The sequence below is a fragment of the Puntigrus tetrazona genome, chromosome 3 (assembly GCF_018831695.1).
Source record: "Puntigrus tetrazona isolate hp1 chromosome 3, ASM1883169v1, whole genome shotgun sequence".
In the NCBI taxonomy this organism is placed as follows: domain Eukaryota; kingdom Metazoa; phylum Chordata; class Actinopteri; order Cypriniformes; family Cyprinidae; genus Puntigrus; species Puntigrus tetrazona.
In genome coordinates this window covers 17,929,736-17,954,804 of record NC_056701.1, presented here as the reverse complement: position 1 = coordinate 17,954,804, position 25,069 = coordinate 17,929,736, and the positions used below count along the sequence as shown (strand labels likewise).

General features: G+C 36.5%; 1 protein-coding gene across 2 annotated transcripts; it reads right to left on the bottom strand.

Annotated features, from left to right (window-relative positions):
- Positions 1 to 472: 472 nt before the first annotated feature.
- tyk2 (tyrosine kinase 2) lies at positions 473 to 23,100 on the bottom strand. 2 transcript variants are annotated; one of them, XM_043234071.1, is made up of 24 exons: positions 22,947 to 23,100; positions 17,474 to 17,667; positions 17,256 to 17,379; positions 17,024 to 17,162; positions 16,210 to 16,373; positions 15,102 to 15,480; positions 14,847 to 15,002; positions 14,610 to 14,767; positions 14,413 to 14,527; positions 13,232 to 13,415; positions 12,962 to 13,080; positions 12,033 to 12,200; positions 11,867 to 11,954; positions 11,581 to 11,708; positions 10,902 to 11,037; positions 6,114 to 6,265; positions 5,890 to 6,040; positions 4,607 to 4,701; positions 4,326 to 4,518; positions 3,026 to 3,144; positions 2,758 to 2,930; positions 2,317 to 2,434; positions 2,075 to 2,185; positions 473 to 1,972 (listed from the first exon to the last, which is right to left on the bottom strand). In XM_043234071.1, the coding sequence occupies exons 2-24, from the start codon at positions 17,646 to 17,648 to the stop codon at positions 1,829 to 1,831; spliced, it is 3,489 nt and encodes a 1,162-aa protein (XP_043090006.1). In that variant the 5' UTR covers positions 17,649 to 17,667; positions 22,947 to 23,100; the 3' UTR covers positions 473 to 1,828. The 2 variants fall into 2 exon arrangements, with proteins under 2 accessions (XP_043090006.1, XP_043090008.1); XM_043234073.1 differs by having other exon boundaries at positions 22,943 to 23,089.
- Between the last annotated feature and the right edge of the window lie 1,969 nt (positions 23,101 to 25,069).

Genomic DNA, 25,069 nt, shown 5'->3' with positions numbered 1-25,069 from the left:
CGAGAGGAAATGCGTTTTTCTTTCAGGCTTGAGGGGCGGGCCTAACGAGTCACATCTCAAATTTGAACACAAAGCAGGTGGGTTGCCAGATACCCTTAAAATAGAATATCTACAATTAAAAACTTTCTCTTTCTTTTTATGGTCCCCATTTATCTTATTTTGTTGTTTTCACACACACACACACACACACACACACACACATTTTTTTATATTAAAATACTTGATAACATATTTGAATAAGGATGCAAGTTTAAAGATATCACTTTGTCCTAAACATACACTTTACAATATGTACGTGCTTGCTATGGGCTCTTGCTCAGGGTTTGATTTATATTAAGATCCCAGTGTTTTAAAGGTTTTAAAAGGCATACAAATGAAGGTTGGTTGCCAGATCAACATAACAGAAGTCAGTGATTCCCACTAGATTTAAAAAAAAAAAAAAAATCTTACAGAGAAATCGGTCACTGGAAAATTGAGTTATGTTATTTTATTATAGGTCAAAAAAAGATATACATGGATGCATTCACCTAAAGATCAATCAGATAAATAGACAGGGTTCATTATTTCACGCTGACTTTGTTTCGCAATGAATGGAAACCCAAAAGGATCCATTTTTAAATAACACAATGCCTTTCAAAAGATTGTATTTCGGTATACACTTAAAATAATTACATTTATTAAAGAGTTTTATAGATACATTCAGTGGAACATTAAGACAAAAGCATTTCACACAGGAAGTTGTACAAAAGGAACAAAAGAAGTACGTCCATACAAATAAAATGTGGGAAGAATTGCACTTTTTTTGAAAAGAGAAAATATAAATAAAAAGAACAACATTCAAAGCGGCATTTATAACATACTGTAAACATCTCAATTCTTATAATTAAGGTCATTAGCCTGTCACAGTCTTTGCCTACTCCCGATGTTATGTTATGTTATGTTATATGTGTGTGTGTGTGTGTGTGTATGTGTATGTGTATGTGTATGTGTATGTGTATGTGTATGTGTATGTGTATGTGTGCAGACCGAGGATGTAAACTTGTAAGCAACTAAACACACCTGAGAGTATTTACACAATAATATGTTACATTTGGAATGAAATAATGAATGAATAATCCACAACCATGCATTCTTTGGTTATTATGGTTTCAAAAGCAAGACACTTGACTTAAAGCAACCATATGTAGTTCTGCATATTTTTGCGACCCCTAAAGTAAAGTGAGGAATCCACTGTAGTTTTTACAGTGGACAGCTGTATACGTGTATACATTGTTTCTGCTGTAAAGCAAGTCACCGCTTTGGCAGTTATTTTACTCCCAGAAGAGTCACAGTGTGGGAAAGTCATTCGCCTTCTTAGAAGTCAGTGTACCACCACAATGATTTTGAGACTGATTATTACAATGCTTTGATGCAACCTGTGTTGTTAAAAGCGCTATATAAATAAAAACGATTGATTGATTGATTGATTGACAAGGTGAAAACGTACATACGGTCACTTTAAAGAGCACTTAATGACACAGTTAACTTTTTTTCCACCGACAGAGGACCTGTGCTGGAGCTGGTGGCTATGGAGTAACAATAAGTTAAGTTGTCTTTCACTTCGCAAGTGACTGAAAGTGGCGAACAGTTCTAAGAATTTGTAAAACCCTGGGTCTAGCACAGTTTTGGTAGAAAGAGTGGTACAGTATGTGGGTTCCCTCAAATGAACATAAAAAAAAAACATCCTCTTTTCTAAAAAAAAAAAAAAATAGCCCAATGAGCTAAGTGTGGTCAGGCTCAGTGCTATGGTTACAGGCTGTGAGAATGGCACAGGAAGAGAAAGAGCAGGTCAGCAATGGTTGAGCTGAGCGAGCTGCACAGACGGTTGCTGTTTGTAGGTTTGCAGGATGTCCTTCAGAGACTCAGCCAGGGAACTGAACGATGGACGCTGCGCGGGGTAGAAATCCCAGCACTGCTCCATCAGTAAATAGACCTGCAATGAGGATTCACGGGTTGTGCAAACCACTGTGTAAGAATACTTGCACTGTATTTTTTTTTATTTCTTGAATATTTCTGCCGATTAGTAACACTGTACCTCACGAGGACAGTCTCGAGGACATGGCAATCTCTCATTTTTCTCCAGGAGGCTAATAAGTTTAACCACAGTCATTTGACCTTGGACCAATCCCATCATCTCAAAGAATTTCTATGGAAAACAAAGTCATTCGGAGTTACGCTAGTCTCTCTTTATGTGCAAAACTGAAACAATACAGAATGCAACCATTAGGGATGAAAACATTACAAAATGGTGCAAAACTATCAAAGTGAGAGACGTACCGAAGGGGGGCTTTGGCGATGGTTGCAGTGGGTTAAAATCTCATAGAGGGTTACTGCAAAGGACCAAACATCAGACGCGAAGGAAAACTTGCTCTCCTTCAGGCACTCAATGGCATACCTAAAAAGCAAAAAAGTTTTGGAGTAACTGCTGTTCGTTTTAAACCCAGAGATGAACTGAATATTTATAAGACAAACAAGTCCAAAGATAAATGTAAAAGCTACAAACATCTTTTATCTTACTAAATAATTTTGTTTTCTGCAAGATTATTCTGTAATTGTCGATCAATATCAAACGTACTTACGCTTTCACTAAGTGACACCACATCAAATCTAATGAAGTCCATAAATCCATTAACAGATCGTGTTGTTTGGATAAAAGCACTCTCCACGATGTTATCAACATTAGAGAACATTACCCGTCTCCACCCTATTACAGCTTACCAGAACACAGGGCTGTCTCCGTCCTCACGAACACGATAGTAGACCTCTCCTTCGGGAATGTACTTCGTCAAGCCGAAGTCACCGATCTTAACCACACCTTCATTCTCCACCAAAACATTCCGTGCAGCTAAATCCCGGTGGACGTAGCGTTTCAAGTGCAGATAGTCCATGCCCTACGAGCGCAGCAGTACAGATGGGACAGCAGAGTGAGGATTAGCAGTTTTACTTTACTGGCTGCAGTACGATTTGAAGGGTGTGAGTTCCTCACCATACAGATCTGCTGCGCAAACAAGAGACACTGCGCAATTCCCAGCCGATGTTTGGGCAGGTACTCTCTGAGGCTTCCCAGTGGTAGATACTCCATGATTAACTGAACCACCTGTCCTCCTAAAACCAAACAACGCATATAATACACCAGGAGTGCGGCCGTCAAATGCGTGAGTTTCTGGAACATTTCTTATAGAAACAGGAAGTGGGGTGGGACGTAGCCTGGGAAACAATGATTTACTGCTTGCTATTTTCAGTTGGAGGCAGGTGATATTTATAAATTCGGTGGAGGTGGAGTTGTTACTCAAGGGGAGAATTATTGACGGCCTGTAATATATTAAGTTTTGTTAGTTGGGTCACACATTAATTTGCTTAACATTTAAATTTGGGTCCATATTCCTAGAATGTGAAACCTACATATGCTAAAAGTGGTTGACATTTATCTGCAACATTAGCATATTACACTTCGAAACATATTTAATTTTAGGTAGTGGCCAAAAAAAAGCATACTTTAATTTCATTTGATTTAACTTGATCTAGTATAATAAAAAAAAAAAGAACAAAATCTGTACACCTTTAAAAAGAAAGAAAAATCTTATTTAAAAAAATAATAATTTGAAAAAAGAACAAAAAAATTAAAAATAATAGTATCTCAACTAGTTCTGTGAAATGACGAATCACAGTTAATCGCATTTCAAAATAAAAATTTTTGTTTACATAATACATGTATGTATATTGTGTATAATTATGCATATATAAATGCATACACATGCCCGTATATATTGAAAATATATACAAGAAAATTTTATATTTGTATATTAAATATATGTATATATAATATAAATTATATAAATATATACACACACATACATAAACAAAAACTTTTATTTTTGGATGCGATTAATTCACTAATGTCAACACTACAATTTCTAATTTCACTGCCTTAGACCAGAGCTGTCTGTTTATTTATTTGATTTGTGCTTTGTTTTTGTTTCAAACGAGCATTTCTATTTCACATTAGTTATAAATGAGTTTTTTCTAAATTACAGGTGTCTTTTAGCCATACACTCGAATATAGAAAGCTAATGATAACATAAGCTAAGATTAAAGCCAGTACACAGTGCCGTAAATCACTGACAAGCTACTCAATGTTGCGTTCAGTTTCGCAGGTGATTCATTGGAGTAGTTTGTCAGTGATATACGGCTATGTGTGTTAACTGCCGCTTTACTTGAAAACAGCTGATGGCGATACATATCACACTATTATTAAATGTGTGCTACAAGCTATTGTCTTTGCTTACCCAGTTCAGTACAGCACCCCTTGTATTTGACAATATTGTTGTGGTAAAGTGATCTGAGTATCTCGATCTCCTTCATCCAGGAATCATGGAGGTTACTTCCACTTTCTTGTTTCAAGGCCTTCACAGCCACATACTCTCCCGTTCCATCATTGCCAGGGTCATAGACGTACAGCATCACTTTCCCAAAATGTCCCTGAAAGCAAGTCACAGAGTATCATATGAAACTGAAATATGAACTGATTCGACCTGAACAAATTATTGAGCAGAAACCGTAAACTGACCTCTCCCAGATCTCTGATCTTCTTCAGGTAACGTTTGTAAAAAATACTGGGGTCTCTGTCTGGGAGCGACTCGCATTCGGATGAAATGTCTGGATCTTATTGAAGAGGACAATAACATATCAATTTCTGAAGTCACAAACAATTTGTTTTTGGTATTAACACTGTAATACTTTAAGTAACTTGGATTGCCATTTAAATACTACGGAATGTAAATATATGAATAATTCAATAACATGGTTTACACTTTTTAACATAAATGTTCAAAGACAAAAAAATGCTAATGTAGTACAAAGGATAAAAATAGCTTTGTAAAAAACTGTGTTACAAAAAAAAAAATTAGTTAAAAATCCCAGCTGATACAGATTATTTGACAAAGTTTTGACTAAAAATTTGACTAAATTTGACTAAAAATGGGTATTAATAGCAATGGAATAAAAAAGAAAATTCCTGGCTTAATCCAAAAATAGTGTGAACATCAGAAATGTCTATTTTAAGTAATTTTGTTTGGAATACTGACACAATTTTGAGAAAATTTAAATGTTATAAATATATTATGAAACAAATCACGTTCTTCTTTTTATTAAGTTTTAACAACATTAAAATATTGTACACGCCTTTCATTTAATTTGTAAATATGACTGTATAAGACATTATTAAAATTCTGCTGCAAACAAATGTGTTGATTTTACAATTACTGGTATGATGTGCAGATGCCCAACAGAGATCCTAAAACAAATCACATTTTTGCTAAATAGAAACACTTATTTTGCCGTTTTAACACCAGAAACTGGTGTTTTGCATTTCTGATAGACTGACAACATTCTTTATTAACAGAAGCAGTAGCTTCTCTATTTGCTCACATTAGAGACTGTTTCTAATTGCATTAAATGGCCTCGCAGCTTCTGTTCAAGCATAGGGAAATGCTTGTAATTGCTTACTGTGGAGCTAATAAGACAGCAATCACAAATTCATCTTCAGTTTTGCTTTTATAAAAAAAATCATCATTTACTCACCTTCATGTTAAAACCAATATGACTTGCTTCTATATAACAAAAAATATATATTCTGTAGAACATTGGTGGCCAAACAACATTAGGCCCTATTAATGTTCATTTTATGGACAAAAGAAGACATTTTCTCTTCTTTTGAGGTTAGGAATAACATGAGAATTAGTAAATGATGACAGAAGTTTTTCATTTTAAAAATCACATTAACATCTGACACCATAATTGTACCTTAATACCGATAACACAACACTGTTTGCACTGCCTTCAAACACTCACTTTTAATCTGAATCTCTGTTAGCTCTCGCAGAATGGTCCGGAAAGAGGGCCGTGCAGCTGGGTCGTAGGTCAGACACATGCTGATAAAGCTCGCCAGCTCCTGAGAGGACGGCACAGCCAAGCGACTCTGCGTCTCATAGAATCGCTCTTTCTGTAGAAGGAGGAAAGCTCATGAGAAGCGGTATGAATATGTGGTGTCAGTACACAGCTGGAGGAAAGCATACCTCGGGCAGTGTGCTCCCGCTGACAGGAAGATCTCCATTGTTGCAGATTTCCAACAGAGTCGCCCCGAAGCTCCACTGGTCTGCTGCACTTCCTATACGGGCCCCGTCGGCTATACACTCCGGAGCGATCCACGGGATGCGCTCCACGCGCTCTGTGCATAAAATACAAACATATGAAACTTTGTCATTTTCTGACAAAATGTTGACATGCAGACCCTAGGCGGTTGATTTATCATTAGAGGTGTCACGCCCATTCAAGATTTTTGAGCCAAATGGATTTTGAATGCAGATACTAATTTAATAGTGTAAATGCTAGATACTACTTTCACAGTGTAAATGATTTCAGTGATTTTGATGGGAGTTTCTTTTCTAGCTTCGCTGGGTGTTTTACTATGGAAATCGCTTTTGGAAGTTCCTATGACACCCGTGACCAGGATCCGCCTTACCTACAGTATATCAGTCAGTCTGCCTACCTCATTCATGCTTTCTTCCAGTGGGTGACTGGGCTGATTTCACTAAACTGTGTTCAATGACGGATTTCAATGAATTCCTGTCTGTTGAACAAAGTCAGTTGTAGTGGATTGTGTTGAGTTGACTTCTACATCAGAACAGAGTCAAGGCGTATAAAATTACTGCGGTAGGTGGCGTTAAGTCAACTAGGGCTTCAGACGTTAAGGCGAGCTCTCAGAAGGTTTAAATAACCTAAAACACGTTGTGATGAGTCTTGGGGTGTATTCACATCAGGAAACACCGCTAGCTGACTTGGACCAAATACAATTTTTTTTTGGTTTGGTGTGGTTCTTTTTCACACTGCCTTTTCTGCAAGTGCACCAGAAATTGTAAACCAAACCACTTAATAGCTAAGGTCATCCATTAATTGGACAGAAATGTAAAAAAAAACCTTAGGTGCACCCACTTCTTAGCTATTATGTCGTCTGCCCTTCACCCCCACCAAAGTGAATGAGTCAAAGATCAAGGAGGCTACATCCTGCCTGTGTCCATCCTTATGAGGCGCTACCATCTCAGACAGGGGCCCTTACAACACGTGCATCGTTTGTATGGGTACGAAACACGCTCAAAAGTTGCTGCTGGATCCATAAATGTGCTCACTGCCGGTTGAAATTCCTTAAAAGAAGGTTGAGAGTGGCAGTGGCTAACAAGCAGGACCCATGTCTTTCTGGAGTTAGCACAGTCTTCTTTAGTGGCAGACCATCTAATGCAAGCTAGTTTGAGCTGCGTGGACATGATGGAAGCCATCAAAAGGTAACCCCCCCCCCTTCTCTGCTTCACATGTAAAAACCCCCCGCCTATAGACTTATATGTTACTTTTATGACGCAATGCTTGATACATCCAATTTATGGAGCTTCAAAATGATGGCCACTATAATAGGCAGCAATTTAAATTTTTGAGTGTGTGGCCTGATTCACAAACACATATATTATTTAGAGTTGCTAGCAGTGTGGTTAGCACTGAAACATTTTCTAAGCATCAACAGAGGGGAGCATGTGTTAGTAAAGACCAACAATTCCACAGTGGTTGCTAACATCAATCGACAGGGAGGCACATGATCACCCCAACTACATCAGCTGATTGTGTGGAGGCTTTTATCCCTCAAGGTGACTCACATTCCAAAGATTTTAAATAGACGAGCAGATTTATCATCCAGGGGAAACACCCTATATGGAGAGTGGAAACTCCATCCCCAGGTGGTGGGTCAGATATGGCAGAGGTACGGTCAGGCAGCTGTAGACCTCTTCGCCTCACAAGAAAATGCTCAGTGTCCTCTGTTTTTCTCTCTAGCAGACGAAAATGCACCACTCGGTGTGGATGCTTTAGCCCACCCATGGTCAGATGTCCCTCTTTACGCATTACCTCCTCTGAGCTTAATTCCCCCTACTCTAGCCGGAGTAGATGGAACAGAGTCTGTCATTAATACTGATAGCTCCATGACGGCCATCCAGGCATAAGGTGGTACAGACAATTCAACTGCTGTTTCACCTTCTGTGGCCCCTCCCTCCACACAAGGATCTACAGAAAAAAGAAATTTACCACCCTCATCCAGACTCATCCACCCACCACCACTGTAAAGGTAAATGTCTAGTACAGCAAAACCACATTAATGTGTGATTACTTTAATTTAACTATTGTTTTTTTTATTTTTAGTAAACCCATGTTTAATTTTGATAAAAGTATATGTCATTACATTATGTAATTGAGTGCAGAAATGAACGCGAGTAATCTTACTTGATACTGATATTACAATAGCCAGTCTTGACAGTTTACGTGATCTGGCTCTGCATTTTATTATTGTTATATGTATATTTTTTATTTCTATATCGAAATATATCAAACATGCGTGCGGTAAGAGCATCTAGGAAATTTGCGTTGGCCTAAACACACAAGGAAACATCTTGTGAAAAATAATATCACAGAAATTGCATTCAGACGGGATTCTCAGAGGATCAATAGGTTTGCTGAAAAACAGTAGGCAATTTGCTCTGAAATTATCACAGAGGTTGTGAGAGTAAAACACAGACATGGCAGACTCGGACAGGATTAAAATCACCAAGCACTTCTGCGAAACAAAATTTTCTCTAACGACTCCCTGTAAAACTAGTCCCGTCCGAATAGGGCTTTTCAAAGACGGTGTGAACAGACTCATATTATCCCCTTTCAGTGCTCAGTAGGGGATATTTTGCGCTTTCTTCAAGATCTTTTAGAGAAAGGGAAGGCTTCTCTGTTAAGGTATATTTAGCAGCTATTTCAGCTTGTCATGTAGGTTTTGATGAGAAATCGGCAGGTCAAAACCTCTTGATAAGTCATTTTATGAAAGGGGCACGCCATGTTCATCCAGTGTCTAGACAGATGGTTCCTTTATGGGATTTATCCATTGTTCTAGAAGTCCTTTCTCAATACCCTTTTGAGCCATTGAAGCAAATTGGTCTTAAGTGACTCTTAAAACAGTGCTGATTTTGCCTTTATTAATGGCTAAGTGTGTGAGCCCGTTTTGTTTGCAGTTTGCTCAAGGGCTCACAAAGGCTTCCTTTCGCCCGAAACCCAGCTTTTGTGCATAAAGTCGTTGACTCTGCATATAGGTGACTAGCTACTGAACTGGAAGCATTTACCTTCCTTCGTTCTCTTCTTCAGAGGCGAAGAGGTTGAATTCACTAAATCAACATGGCCGCTTTAGTTTAGTACCGCTTTAGAGTGCGCAGGATTATCTTCATGTCGTTACAGTGAGGGAAAACCCTGCCAAAAGTGAATAGTATCAAACTGCACAATGCCATCGAAAAGTGCCATTTGTGTGGTACGGGCACTTCATACGTACGTATGTATAGGAATCCTGACCAGCAGTTTGTGTCATGGTCTACTTCTCAGAAAAGGTAAGCTGCTGTCTCGTCAACGGCAGTCTCATTGGATCATGGAGGCAATATCTTTAGCCTATATTTACAAGGGCTTTCAGCCACCTAAGTGCTTGAGAGCCCACTCCACCTGGGGGATGGCTACATCCTGGGCCTTACTTATTGGAGTTTCTGTCCAAGAGATTTCTTCAGCTGCGAGTTGGGCTACGTCACATACTTCTGTGTGCTTCTATAGACTGGATGTGTCTGAGCCTTCCTTATTGTTTTGGGTATGGTTGCAATCCAGGAGTGGTCTTTATCTCCCATAGTGAAACACTGAGCGAAGTTAGAAAAAGAACGATGAGTTACTTAACATAAACCCGGGTTCTTTGATAACAAGAGTGAGGTGTTTCACCAGCACATCCCTCCTTGCACGAGTGCAGAAAGAAATCTCGCTACAACGCGGTTGGCAGGGGTTGAACTGACTCATATAGGTGGGGCGGAGCCTAGTCACAGGTTGACCTGTCTGTCAAACAGACGCAGTGTTAGATTCCCAAAGTGAAACACCTCTGTTATCAAAGAACCCGGGATTACATTTAGTAACTCATCGTTTTTGAGAGTGCTTTAACTAGACCGTCAGTCCGAATGTTCTCTGAAATTGTATATTGCTCTCTTTCTGTACAATGAAAGCGTTATTATTAACTTGCAGTGTTTTTTATTCACATTACCTTCCAATGTTAAATTCACATTAAATATAGGCTAAAGTCAGTCACATAATAAATACGTTATGGCATGTCACCCAAATCTATTAATTCAAATCAAATTAATTAAACAGACAGGTTTTTGTGCATAGTTAGATTGCATTATTAGGTTACTTTGGCCATCACCCACAATAGATCAACATAATTTATAAAAGTCACAATCAAGATATTTCATGATATAGTAGTTAATGTGTTTAGGAATGCTTTAAAAAAAGGAAAAAATAAAAAACAAAAAAAACAAAGTGCTCTTGTGGCTACTGTATGTCACATGAGCACTTCAACTTGTTCCCCCTTTAAAAATAATGAATGCATGATGCCCCTGTTTATCACTAATTAGGTCGACATCTCTTCTCAAAAACAAAGTGGTTTGAGGTATCTGTCTGACAAACAACATGCTTAAAATTATTAATATAATTAGGGTTTCTGTCACATTCTGGACAGCTGCTTCACTGCTGTAAATATAATCATCCTGACATTAATAAATGTGCTTGACTAAAGGAAGTGTGCATCACCATAAGGAAGTGGTTGGTTCGTAGCTTCCTGTTCTGTGAACCATGAGAGAATCTGATGAAGTAAACAGTAGTGACAAGCGGACTGAGGTAACTAGAGAAATGACACAGATAGAGGGGTACAGGATGTACTCGTCTCTGCTGCACGTGTGAATAACAACACCATTCTCGGTTACCTCCACGAGACAGAGCCGACAGAGAAATGCCAGGGTCACTAAGCTTCACAAACGGGGACGTGCCCTCCTCCAAACCCTTCCTGACCACCAGAATATTCTTGCCACAGACATTTCCATGGACCAAACGCTTTGTCTCCTGTGAAGAACAAGGTTATGAATGGGTCAATCTTATAAAAAAAACACTTTAAAAAGAAAGAAGTAATAATAATGAATATTGCATTATGAATTCCATGCCATTTAACGATTACTTCATTTCATTAAAAATATTGCAACAATCATAATTGCATACAGCAGTGTTATATTTTTTCACATTATTAAAATAATAATAATAATTGTTCTTCTAATACCACTTTAACTAAATTATTTAAAAAATATTTAAGGTGCCTTTGTTGCGCATGTTACTTGTATTTACTATTGTAATAACAATAAATAATTAACTACATGCAAGTAACACTAAGCCATACCGTAAACATAACCCTAACTATATAGTAAGTAAATGTAGTTAATTAATATTACTCAATACTTAAGTGTATAATTACACTGTAACAAAAACACCTTAAAATAAAATGCAACTTTAAAACTTTTAAATTATTTTTTCACAGAATGATGTAAATGATCTCGGTGATTACTGATGTAAGCTGTTCTATTTTAAAAACCCCATATTGCATTAATAACTCACAAGATAGCAAAGAGCGCTGGCAAGCTGTTTAGCCACAGTGAACTTCCACTGAGGAGTGACACGCGCCTTTTCTCTGTGCAGGAACACGTCTAATGGGCCGAACTCCACAAACTCCTCCACCATAATGTCTGCGCACATAACAAAAGTACAGTCAACAGGCGCATGGCGTGTTTGGCGGATGGTAAAAAGTACAGTTTGCACAAAAAGGCAACAAAAACAAAACTTTGAAAGCTCTGATGACACTTGCAGCCTTTAAAGTGGAAGTCGAAAAAGGCACAGCACTCACTCTCAGATCCCTTGACTGAAACTCCATGAACAAAGACCAGATGACAGTGTGACACCTGATTCATTAGACTAGCCGTCTCAAAGAATGCCTAGAGATGAACACAATCAATGAGATATCATCTGTGGCTTTTACTGTTGCTTACAAATGATCATCAGATGACTCTTACTAGTGCTATATCCTTGTGGCTCTGGTCCAGAATTTTAAGGACAACTCGGATGCCTTTCACATTGCGGTGATTGTTATTAGACTCGTCGTCTTCTTCCTCTAGTGAGCCGTGAACCTTCAGCCAGCCTGAATAAATATTAGTCCTGGTCCCTCGTCCCAAGTGCTGCTCCTGCATCCATCAAATAATGTCAAAAAGAGTTTTGTCATGATCACATCAAAAAAATATTCTTGAAGACAATGTGAGCCAAAGCCAGAAAATAAAAATAACAGTGCTGCCAAATGATCGCAATATTACATTTTTGTCAACATAATATGTGTATTTACTGTGTATATTTATTCTGAATATACAAATACACACTGATACAGTATGTTAACAATATTTACACATATATACATTAAGATATTCATCTTTGTTATATCTAAATATATTTAATACATAAACAACTTTTTTCTTAAATATATACATGCATTTGTTTATATATATACATATATACACACACACACAATACATAAACACAATACACACACACATATTATGTAAACAAAATATTTTGGATGCAATTAATCGTGATTAATTGTTTGACAGCAGTATAAAATAAGTTATTTTAAAGTTGTTTACTAATTTATTAAAATTACTAGTTAATAAAAAAAAAACATGATTACTATATATAGGGAAAAAAAAATTACACACCATTTTAATGTTTATTTTGTTCATTATCAAGGTCAAAAGTGCCCAAAGTTAAAGAAACACTCCATTTGAAATACAAAAAAACTACAATTTTGATATCTAGAAAAGTGTTGTCTGCTTTCATTCTATAATTACAACTACTCTAAGGTGGAATGCATGAAAAGCCTCTTATCAATGGTTTTGTACTGTAGTGCTAAGCTGAAGAAGATAAAAAAGGTGAATAATTGCATATGATCACATACTTTTGTAATATCCTTGTCCTTAATTTGATGGAACCGCAGCTGGCTTAGGTTTAGGGCTTCAGAGACCGTTTTAATGCTACTGTTGGCACCCTTTCTCATTATGAGAAGGTTTGATAGCTCTGCAAGACAACCATAAAAAACAGTTAACAGGATGACTCACTAAGTGATAAGAATCATGTACTTCTGTGGAATTTCTCCTAATCAGAGATGCACTCCAGGATGACTCAGAGGTTTGATTGTATAGCCTGCCAAGCAGAAATACACACTCACCTCCTAGTCTGGGCAGGCAGCACTTCTTCAAAGTGAAGCTGTCTTCTCCAGACTTCAGCACGAAGGCCTTTAAGCTACTGGTGAGCTCCTTTATGCTGGAGAACTCCTGATCCCAGCCTTCCAGTTTGAACATGGAGCCCTTCTGTGTAATTCTGAACTGCTTGTATATAGGATTTTCTCCATCCTGTCAGAATCAGAATCAATCAGAATTTCCACACAATTTCATATTGTTTAAGTATGTAGCACAAAAGACGTGGGATGAGCCAAGGCCATTTCACTCAACAGGTGACAACCATTTTTCTCGCCGCTTCTGGTGTTTTTTGAGCACATAACATGTAAACACCATGTGATTGATTGAGATTATTCATCTTTCAGTAAACATCGGTTAGTGGTTGCCACATATCAATCTTTTGCACTGTGTGCCGTTAATAATTGGCAGGATTTTCACAAACAAGCTTGTCTATTTCACTGAAGATTAATTGTAAACACACAGTTGCTACCTAATTAAGTCAAGCCAAGGCAAGTTTGCCTATCAGTTAAATTCTTTCACATGTATAATTATTATGCATCACTAATAATACTTGTTAAATGTAACTAGCTACATGTAATGCCGATATGTATTTTTATCACAGACTTGCATACCGAGTCAAAAAGCTTTGCACATTAAAAAATAAATATGACCTCATGTTGTCAATCACATTTACACGCTGTCTCTGTAACGTCATTAAGACGGCAAACGAAAAAAAAAAAATCTGCATCAAGGTAATCCATTTTGATAAGAAAGGATGACAAATATAAAAAAAAAAAAATAAAAAAAATTAAAAAGTAACCTTAAACGTTACTACAATCAGTAACAGTTACTGCAAAAAATATGTAATTAAATTACAGTTACTTTTGAAAATGGTTACAAAAGGTGGTTACATCTGAATATTTATTTATTTGTAATTTGCAGAGTTTTAGATTATAGCCTGTCACCAGACAGAGTGATAAATATGTGCTAAACAAAATCCCAAAGTAAAAAAAAAGGTGCTAAAGTTTGTGGTGGCTGTGCCTTAAAATTTAATTCTTATAATCTTGCATTTAGTGTTGAGAACTAGTGTAAGGTTAACCCTGCAAGTCTTCTTTAATACCACTAAACAAATTGTAAAAATTAATAATAAAACCCGTAATTAGAGCATTACCTTTGTCCGACTAAGAGATGCAAGGATTATGCGATGGTAATCCAATACACTCCAGCGCACAATAAACGTTCCCTCCTCTGCTTCCTTCTTTAGTTTTTGTAACACAAACTCATCCCTAGGAGCAAAGCAAAGATCGAATACATCAAAAAAAAGGGTGGAAGATCACACGTCTACATGTGGAAATGCTAGCGGCGTACAGTATGGGACCGTGCAGGTCATTGGTCTCGCTGAGAACCACTCTGGGGGGAGCCACTTCGTGACAAAGATAATGATGTGCGTCGGTTGTGAGGCGGAAATATCCATCCAGCAGTGAAACCAGAGAGCGAGCCTGAAGACTGGAACCCAAACGCATATTCTGGTGCACAAATACATAGGTGGGTCACATACAATACGAACACAAAAGATGGAAACCAAAGCTTTACCAGATCGATTACCATTGCCATGTTGTCTTGGCGACTGATGCAGACGTTTATACCCTGGATGGCAATAAGAGAGATCTCAGGGAAGTCGCAGAAGCTGCTCCAGCTGTCCATTTCCTGTTCATCGGGAGGCTGTGCTTCTCCGTTCTGACTAGGAATATAGTCATTTCCCTGTAAAATGGGAAGAATGTAAGGCTGACGATAGACTCAGCCTAAGAGCACAGTTCTATTAGCGAAGGTGAAGATTAAATATGCACTTCATCAACTTACCCACTGACCCATTGTCTTCCTCCAGCATATGCCAGCTGAGCCAGACACTCTGATCTCATAAGTAGCTTCACCGTTCATAGCTTCCTCAGAGGGAGCTTGTGTTCGGGAGGCGTTGAGGTATGACCCACTTCCATCTCCATCAGCTCTCAAGTCAAGATTGAACACAGGGAAGGTCTCGACGCCAAAATTTGGTGCCAGCCGCTCCAGTGTGGATATATACTTGTACATGACCTCTTGCGCTCCAAGTTTTCCCGTTCCCACCGTGTGCTGCTGGAACGTTTTCACAAAGTTTGTGAACACGCGCCGAATACGGAACCTCGTCAGGAGGTTATCCCGGGCAATTTGTCGGGAAAAGGATTGAGGGATGCAATGGAGAAAGCTGAAGGATAGAGCGCAGAGATGTTAATATGCTTGAGGGAACCATTCTCAACGCTGCAATGACGATCATCATTATTGAAAATTTTAGATTTTAAAGTGTTCCATTAAAATAAGCACTCATATATTGCAGAGGTTTATATACAGCTGCCTAACCGAGCTCTTTTATATTCTGGAACTTATTTAAAGAGGGTCACACTGTAAGGAAAATAAAATCCATTTAAGATAAATACATTCTCTTTAGTAAAAAAGAAAAAGTATGCCGTTTTAGAAAAAGGTCTCATTCTATACTACCACAGCTTGCTAACATCTAGTGAATTATATTTTGAAACGTGACCACCCACTTTTACAAATCAGCAATAGCTTTTTAACGTGTGTAGCACCTGTCACACTGCATTTCATACAGATTAAACAAAGATTTATTTTTAGATAGGACAGGATTTGTCTGAGACAACTATTTGAAAACCTGGAATCTGAGGTTGTGTATTGCTATAAAAGTGTGTGAACCTTGTTTAGTACGCACTGTATTTCAATGTATTTTCCATTGTACGTCATATACAATGAGATTAATAATTCGAGATTCAACAAGACACGGTAGCAAATAAGAGAGGGTCAAACATTTTTTTTTATAAATTATACCATACTTTAATAACATATCTTTTAATTAACTTCCTATTTAAACAGCTTTGTTTCAAATCTTTCTCTGAACAGTAAAGAAAGCTGAAGCCCGCACCTGGTCTGCTTGGCCACATCCTGTAGAGAAGAGCCACTCTGTAGTGCTGTGTAAGAGAGGTGAAGCACAGCCATGCCTAGACATTCATTCTTAAAGCGACTGATCTCTTCCTCTCCCCTCACTGCGTCCAAACATGTCAAGTCATTCACAAAATCGTATTTCGCCTGGGAAGAGAATCAACAAAAAAAACAACTTAAAAGACTTTGACAATTTGAAGAATTCTTTGGACAGTGCTTAGTACGTAAAAACAGCAAAATACAATTTATCATCCAATATCCGATCTAAAAAGATTTTCTGTCAAACGTGGCACACACACACACACACACACACACACACACAAAAAAGTGGCAAAAAGCAAGAAAAAGAACATTTTTTGAAGCTCATAGATTATTTTTAGTGCTTATGGTCCACTTACAGTAACGAAATGTTAATTCTTAACATCAGAAGATAAAACGTCACTAAAGATAAAAGTAAAAAGAGGGCAAGTCTGTCAAACACTGTGCTCTCCCTGGCTGTGTGTGTCCAACCTGCTGCTCTGCATATCTTTCTGATGCCAGAGTCGCATAGCTAAGGTTTATTGCTTAAGTTGTAATAAAACAAAAGTGATGTACTCTAAACAAGGATAACTCATTCGCAATTAGAACTATAACATACATTTAGATTTGAATTGCATGGTGAATTTAACAACAACTCTGATCATCACTCTTTATCTGCGTGGGTTGTTTTATCAAGCTGCAAGGCATAACAAACTGCATTCTTAATTATTTTGGACCCTCACAAAGACAAAGTTATTTTTAGAGATTGTAAAAATCACCTGAGCAAAGAGGTATTCCAGAGAGGTCATCTCCAGCAAAGGAGACTTCACCGACTCTGCCCCTGTTCCAGTCCGTAATGCATACCGTGTCACTACCGGTTCCTTTTCACTTAATCCGTGCCAGTTACGGAAGTAAAATCTATGAAGCAATAAGGTTTATTGATGTTTAACACCATTCAAGAACGATGCATATGACTGCACATATCTCTACGTGTGCACCCAATATATTTACCTCATGCGGAAATGCAGCAGAAGGCCAGAGCGGTCTTCAGCATTAAATTTGTGATTTGGACTGTACCAACATGAAGAAGCTGGGTCATACAGCGCAAACAAGGCATGGCAGACTGGAGTGATCCCTGAGGAAGGCAGAAAACATTTTATATGGCTGAGAAAAAAAAGAAAAAAGAAAAAAAGGAAGCTTTTACTGGCGCCCACCCTACCCACACCTACCCACAGTCTTTGCTGCGAAGATGGTCAGATCTTCAGCAGTCACCTCTCCCTCCTTGTAAGTCAGGCGGCGCTCTCCCTCTTTGGTCCAGAAGAGAAACACATGGACCCCTGGACCCTCACACTGTCCTGTGAATGCGTGAGCTTTGGATTTTTTTGAACGTCCTCGTCGAGACATTATACATGGAGTTCAGCACCTGGGTCAAGAGCGTATATGAACAAAAAAAAGTGTAGAATGTCTGGTTTAAAACACTTACATATCTTACAAATGTACTCTTTGTATTAGTTTCATATAATTTTGAAAAATGACCATTTCTAACAAAAGTTTACATTTAATCACACTGACAACATCATATTTTGTAACCATCAAGTGACGCACTGAACATAATTGTTAACTATAATTGCCAATTTTTTTTACAAGCAAACTGTCCAATTCCGATACCGATTTTTTTTTTCACATTAAGCAACAAACAAGAGGTTTATTTTGATATTTAACAGGACAAACCAGCTTTTGGCTGTTGAAAACAATAACTGTAACCATCTGAAATGAACAGCAGCAACTTTGTTTTTAAATTGTGTTGAAACTACACTTCAATGGTCTTCAATGAAAACAATAACTGCCTTGTGAAATGAATAGGGAACAACTGCATAGCTACAATCCAAACGATACAATCAACATACATTCAACTTCAGCGAGAGTGAGAAACTAGCTCGTACTTGTGAGCCAGTACACCAATGGCTGTTCACTTCTTGGTTTGTTTTTATGTGTTCGTTATGCACAAATTACATTTACGTGAATGATTACAATGTAGTGTGCATGCGGGCAAATTTCATTAAAATCAGATGAAAATAAAGCCCAAAAATTTCTTTTTTAAAATATGATGCATCCCTAGTAAAAAATATTTGACAACGAAAATATCTATTATGAACAGACTCTTTATAAGATGCAAGTCAGTATATACATTAATTGAATTTCTAACATTTTTATGAATTATTATTTAATACAGGCAATAAAAAAAATTTGTGAACAGTTCTTTAGTCTTCAAACACAACCTTACCATCTTTGCTTTTAAGAGAAGGGTACCCCCGTAATTAAGCAAGGGGGTAAGCAGGTTAAGCAAGGTAAGCAACCCAAGTAAGCATAAAAAGATCATTTCAACTTTCGCTTCCAAGATAATGAGAATTCTCAGGCTATTTAAGTAGCCATAGCAACTTGTTTTCTAAATGTGATTTGCTCCAGAGGTATTCAGCACATACATGCTATTTTGATGAGTCCACAACGGGTGTGACAACTCATCTTGTGCTTAATATCATAAAGGCCTAGTTAGATTTTCTTAATCACAAAGCAGTTTTATAACATCAAACAGTGTTCATTTTATTTTACCCTCACAAACATTTTCTCATTTCAACCATTTTGGATCTGCATTTAAAAAAGTGTATTATTTATTATATTATTTGACAATCAGAACTTTTCTATGTATGTATTTCTAAGTATTTCTAGAATAAAAACACAGACCATTTTAAATCAATAATTTTTACATTTATCTATCTAGCACCAAACAATGTATTTAAAAAAATATATATATACAAAAAAAAAAAAATTATATATATAAAAAAATGTTTTTAACAATTTTTTTAAAAGTGTTGTAGTCAAGACTAGTGCTTTGAGACTGAATCTAAACTAAAACCATATGAGCACTTCCTCTGAAATATCCACGATTGCAGTAAAATACAGATTAAAAATGTAATATAATTATTTATTTTAACTTATCTTTATTGTACAAAACACAAATTGTTAAAAATAGAAATATAATGGGAAAACATAATGCTACTTTTAAAACATTAACCTAAAACAACCCTTAGGTGATAGCAAATCAATTAATGAGTGAGGTGCGTGTTACTGGGAAATGCACTTGTATTTATTTAGAACTATTTTTGTTACCAAAATAGAGTAATAACCTTTGCATGATGACACTAAAAACTTTTCTTCGGTATTGTGACGAAAAAAAAAGTAAAGTGGTACTTCATTTTGTCGGAAATTGATACTTCTATTAAAAAACAAGAGTAAAGTGCATTTTGCTTTCATGTTGACTTTAAAAAAAACACAGTAGCAGTAGGTGGCGATATGCAATAAAAACGTACACAGCCACATGCGATAAGAAGCATGTATGCCTTCACAACCAATCACAATACGGCCTTGACCACACAGCAACAGTCAATCAATGTTTAGAAATACCATAGAAATGAATGAGAAGTGCCACGAATCAAATTCTACCCGTCACAAAATTGCCTGTGACATTTGTGTGTAAATAAATAAATCAAATATTTAATGGCAAATATGCTGAAGAAGCCGTTTTCGCGTAGTGCAGAGTCTCCTCTATTGACATACACGATAAGAAGGCCTCTGGTCTTCTTCCCTGATCGCAGCATTGCATTTTCTTGCTAACCTTGGAAAGTTGCCTTAAAGCGAGTTAGCTATGGCACGCGTCTTCTAAACGTCTGTTTCCATGGTGACGCTCAGATTCGGCATTCTGTCTGTGTGTTTCCATTGTGATCTCTGAGTTGACTAAATTAACTCCTGAACTTATTTTGAACTTAAGTTTGGGTCAGTCAACTGCAGGGGTTATTTTAGGATTTCAGTCATTGGGAGCTGACACCCCAATGAGGGTATAACAAAAAAAAATTAAATAAAAAGACAGAAAGATGAGTATCATCACTTGTGATTACTGAGTCATATACATGATTAATTCCTTCTACGTAAAAACGAGATGCAAACGGACACACACACACCTGTTCCCTGTACAAACACAAATACAGAAATGCTCAAACATGCTTGTTTGTTTTTTTTGCTGGTACATTGGCCGGTTATCTGATTCCTGAAGGTTTGCATATGACTCAAAAATGTTGAGATATCCGCATAAGAAAAAGGGTCTATTTTTAAAGTATTAAAGAATAAAATGTCGATATTTGGTTGAAATAATGTTACGTGTAACACAACACACTTATTCTGCCTTGCACACATTAAACAAGATAAAAGAATAAGTGAGCATATCAAATTTTACTGTATTTTAAATGAGCAAAAAATTCTTACTGAGAAAACCCTAGGATAGCTGCCATTTTTTTTTTATTAAAAACTAAAATTGCAACTAATTAGCATTTGAGGTGAAAGTAATTAGTCTTTTAATCTTTGTTGTAAATGTGCCTGACAAAACTAAAGTGGGTGCTTTCTGTAATTAAATGGAAAAATGTTACATATTTATGTTTGCTCAAAAAGCAAAAAGAAAATTGCAACAACAAAATATATTCAATCTATTCTATGCACCGGTTACCAGAAACGAACCTTTCCATTAAGGGACAATTTATTTAATAATGTTTTAAAAAACAAAATACTTAAAATGTGTAAAACGTAAAAAATTAGGCTTAACGAGGGAGTCATTTAACCAAACCGATTTGTTCTAGCACATGATTCTTTTAGGCACAAAGCAAATGAAAGTGTTGACTAATGTGTCGTTGAATCACTGACTCACCTAATTTATTCAATAATACATATTCATTCGGTAATGAAATACTGTTGCGTGTTGCAGCATCGGTGTGACTATTTAGTTTGTGAAACTGAGCAAAAACATAATATTTTGTCTAAAATATCATTTGCACACAGGGCCCACTAATAGGCTGCATAACGAAGCAGAGGCATATTTTCTGAGTAGGGAGCGATATACTCTATTTTTAAATGGGAAACAGTTTTGCATTGCTCTTGCATTAGGTTATGTAAACTGCATTCATAACTGCACAGATGCAGGTGTCACGACAGACTCTCGATAAATACCCACATTTGTCATCTGCTTCTGTGTAGTTGGCACTGCCGATTGAAGAATGCGTTAGATAACAAAGACTCAGCTGGAAAAGATGTTGAAGTGAAACATCTGAAAATAGGGCGGCTGAATATACAACATGAGCTTTAAAGCCGCTGATGCAAATTAATCACTAATATTTTAGAGCGCTGGGGAGAATTTCAGGGGGTCTACTAACATCTCTGATCAACCAAGAGTTGAGGGTTTATGTGATGGCACATTAACAGTCTTTCTGGGAAACACCCTTACACCCTTTTACACCCATACTTGACCGTTATTCTCTAGTACTGTAGTCTATGACACGCAAAGCAATACTAGGGGCATTTTCTTTCTAGATTTTCTTGCACTTTTGCACAAAATCTAAAATTTTGCAAAAGTCAAGATGACACCAACGATTAGATATAGTAAAATATAATTAACATAATATATATTGTATAAATAATAAGAACTAAAAATATCATTTGTTTACATGAAATATCTAAATATTTAAACATTATTTCCAACACATTTGACAAATTTGATTGTATTACTATATCGTTCTAAGACACAAGAATCGTGAGATTAATTATTATTTTATTTAATCCTTATTCATTTTTTTATTTACTATTTATTTTATTGTAACAGCCCTTTGAATGCTAATAAGAAACGAAGACTTTATTTGCAAAAACAGATAACATTTTTAACAATTTTTAAAAATCTTGTTTTTCATTGTGCTTTTCAACTAGGCCCAATCAAACCACAGTTGAGCTTTTCTTTTAATTAAGTTCCAATAAAAAGCCAACTAACACACTAAAACTAACTAAAAACGTGATAACGTAGTAAAAATTACTCTTCAAATACAAATGAAATGTGCTTATAGTTTGAGGAAAAAAACAAACATTCGGTCCAAGTTCATCTCTCCTTTTTAGTGACGCAAATGCAGAATACTGGTTTACAGTGTGTTTTCTGTCACGACTGCTTTGAAAAAATATTTGATCATTTTAAATCACTTTGGATAAAAGTTTGCTAAATGACTAAATGGTAATATGTATTAATATGCCCAACCTAAGTTAATACTTTGCACCTAATATTTCAACAGTTGACACAGACAATAAAACATCTAAATATTTAATTTTGCAAACAAGTTGTATTTTGTAATATTTATAGCTCAGTATTTTATTTCATTTTTTAGTATAACGACATTTTGTACAGCAGCATACCTTATTCGCACGAGTGTTGTTATAAATTTAGGGAGTCCCTCGTGAAGAGCCTATCTTACTTTAGGGTCCATCAAAAAGTCCTCTAATGTAAAACAATGCTTTTACATCACTGTTATTAATATAAGGTGCTGTACTGCTGTAATGGCCGTGGTCGGCAAGTCTCAGAGGATGTGGTCTTAGATTTACAAAAACTGACCGATCACGTCGGCAAAGACCAATTAATGCATTTACTAAATCAATGCTGTTTTTTACTCTCCCGTTATGTCGCAAAGTAGCGATAAACAACCTTCGTTAAAGAAAAATAAAATATAAGCTACTTCCTGTTTCACATTACAGCCCCGCTGGGCAACTACCTGATCCCATATAAATGTCAGAAACAATTGGCAAAAAGTGTCGAAAACTGCTAAAGAGTTGGTGTTTACCTACAGGCAGATGGACGACGGTGTTTATCTCACACAGTGTTCAGTTGTCCTCTTTTTACAGGCTTCACATCTCTAGTCACTGACGCGCTCAGCAGACGTTGCGTATTTTCACTCTCGCTACGTGAACTCGAGACGAAGAAGACGCGTCACATTCCGAACGCAGTGCGCGTGCCAGAACGAGTGCGCCGCGCGCTCAGAAACGACGGGGGCGTGTGAAAAATGCTGTCTGTATATTGAGCTGCTGCGTTGTTGAGACACAGCCAGCAAGTGTTTTTGTCCAACGAGCTCTTCAAATTAAGAGTTCCTAAATGGCACGTATTTAGTTTAGATATAATGAAGGCATAATTTAGGTGTAATAATTCACTTTTTATTTTATAAATAAACACGGCGCGTGTGTATTAATAGCCTATTTAAATAAATTAAATAAAAGGCCACAAAGGTTTAAGCAATTCAGTTTTTAATTAATTTACAATTGATATTCCAAGTTTGTAGAGAAACACGCTCATCTTTTCGTACTATGAAATTTCAACTAAATAGATCTGTTCAGTGTTTTTATCGAAGCATATATAAGTCATATATTACTGTTATTATTATTTATATTATTAAATTATATAATTATATTTAATACTTAATATTATTAAACAATTAATTAAACTGTTCTTTAACAATATTTAAGGGTCGTTTATTTTTCATATTTCTAATTATTAAATGTAACACTTATATTATTAAATAAATAAATAACTGTTGTTTTAATAATATAACTTAAGGGTAGTTTATTCAGCTTATTCAATTACATGAATTGTTTGTCAAGTCAATATTTTTAACCTTTAAATATATTTTTTCTTTATCTTTATTAATATTTTCAAATGACTGCTATGACAGATAGAGCTTTGACTATGCTACGATAAAACGGACACTTAATTTTTTCCTATTTTTAAGTTATTTCAGTTATTAATAATATTAATTTTCAGATTAAATCACATTCATATAACTATATTTGTTAATGTAACGTTTCACGTGTCATGTTTATCTTGTTTCACCCACATTTCCTCACACATCTTTAAAACAAGAGGCTTCTTTTCTAACCTCCTCAAGAAACTTCAGATCTATGTTGACAAAGGGATGCTTAAAAAACAAAAACAAACAAACAAAAAACACTAGAGGGAGCAATTCGGGAAACGGCCAGCAGGTGGTGGGATGATACACACTTAAGAAATTCACGAAAAAGAGAACTGTAGGCCAACTCTATTCTTTTCCTTGAAAGCGAAAGCAAAATGTTTCTCTTTTTTTTTTTTTTTTTGGTATTTCCTCACATTCTAGGTATTTAGACAAGCAATTGTACTTCTGCCATTTGTTTGCCAGCCCCTCCATTATACAATCAAATACCATGTGTACACAACTAGGCTAAAAATGTATCTGAAAAATCATATCTGCATATCGGAGTCTGTAAATCATATCGATATACATCATCTACACGTCACAATTGTCCATAGGTGCGTTTCCCTAAAGCAGCTATGGTCGCAAGTGCCTTCCTTTAAAATAGAGTTCACTGTAACTCTGTTAAACCGTAGTTAGCTAATGATAGTTTAGGGAAACACACCACAGGATGAATCGCAAAGTGCTGAAGTAGTTAACAAAATTAACAAAGAATCAAACTATGACGTTCTGTGACATCATACCGCAAGATATTTAAGGGACTAGTTCACAGAAAAAATGACAATTTGCTTCACATTTAGTCTCCCTCAGGCCACCCGGGATAAAAATGAGTTTACTGGAGCAAATTTAGCATCGCATCGCTTGTTCAACAGTGAATGTGTGCCATCGGAGCGAGAGTCCAAGCAGCTGATAAAAAACTTCACAATAATCCACAAATAATCCACGTGACTCTATTCCATTAATTAATGTGTTGTGAAGTTGCGACCCATCATTAAAACTGTTTTAACTTCCATTGCAAAAATAGGAGTCCTCTGTCCATGTGATGTTTTTATCAGCTGTTTGGGTTCTGACGGCACCCATTCACTTGAAGAGCATGTTCTCTAGATCTGTTCTGATAAAAAAACTCTTATACATGTTGGAAAACCTGAGGGTGAGTACATTTTCTATTCCTTTAATTATGTTCCAAATTAT

Excerpts from the sequence above, each read along its gene's own strand:
- tyk2 (XM_043234071.1), bottom strand. The coding sequence starts at position 17,648 with ATGTCTCGACGAGGACGTTCAAAAAAATCCAAAGCTCACGCATTCACA. Across the intron at positions 12,201-12,961 it reads AGGACAAGGATATTACAAAA|GAGCAGCACTTGGGACGAGG; the intron begins GTATGTGATCAT and ends TGATGGATGCAG. Across the intron at positions 11,709-11,866 it reads TTCAGTCAAGGGATCTGAGA|ACATTATGGTGGAGGAGTTT; the intron begins GTGAGTGCTGTG and ends TTATGTGCGCAG.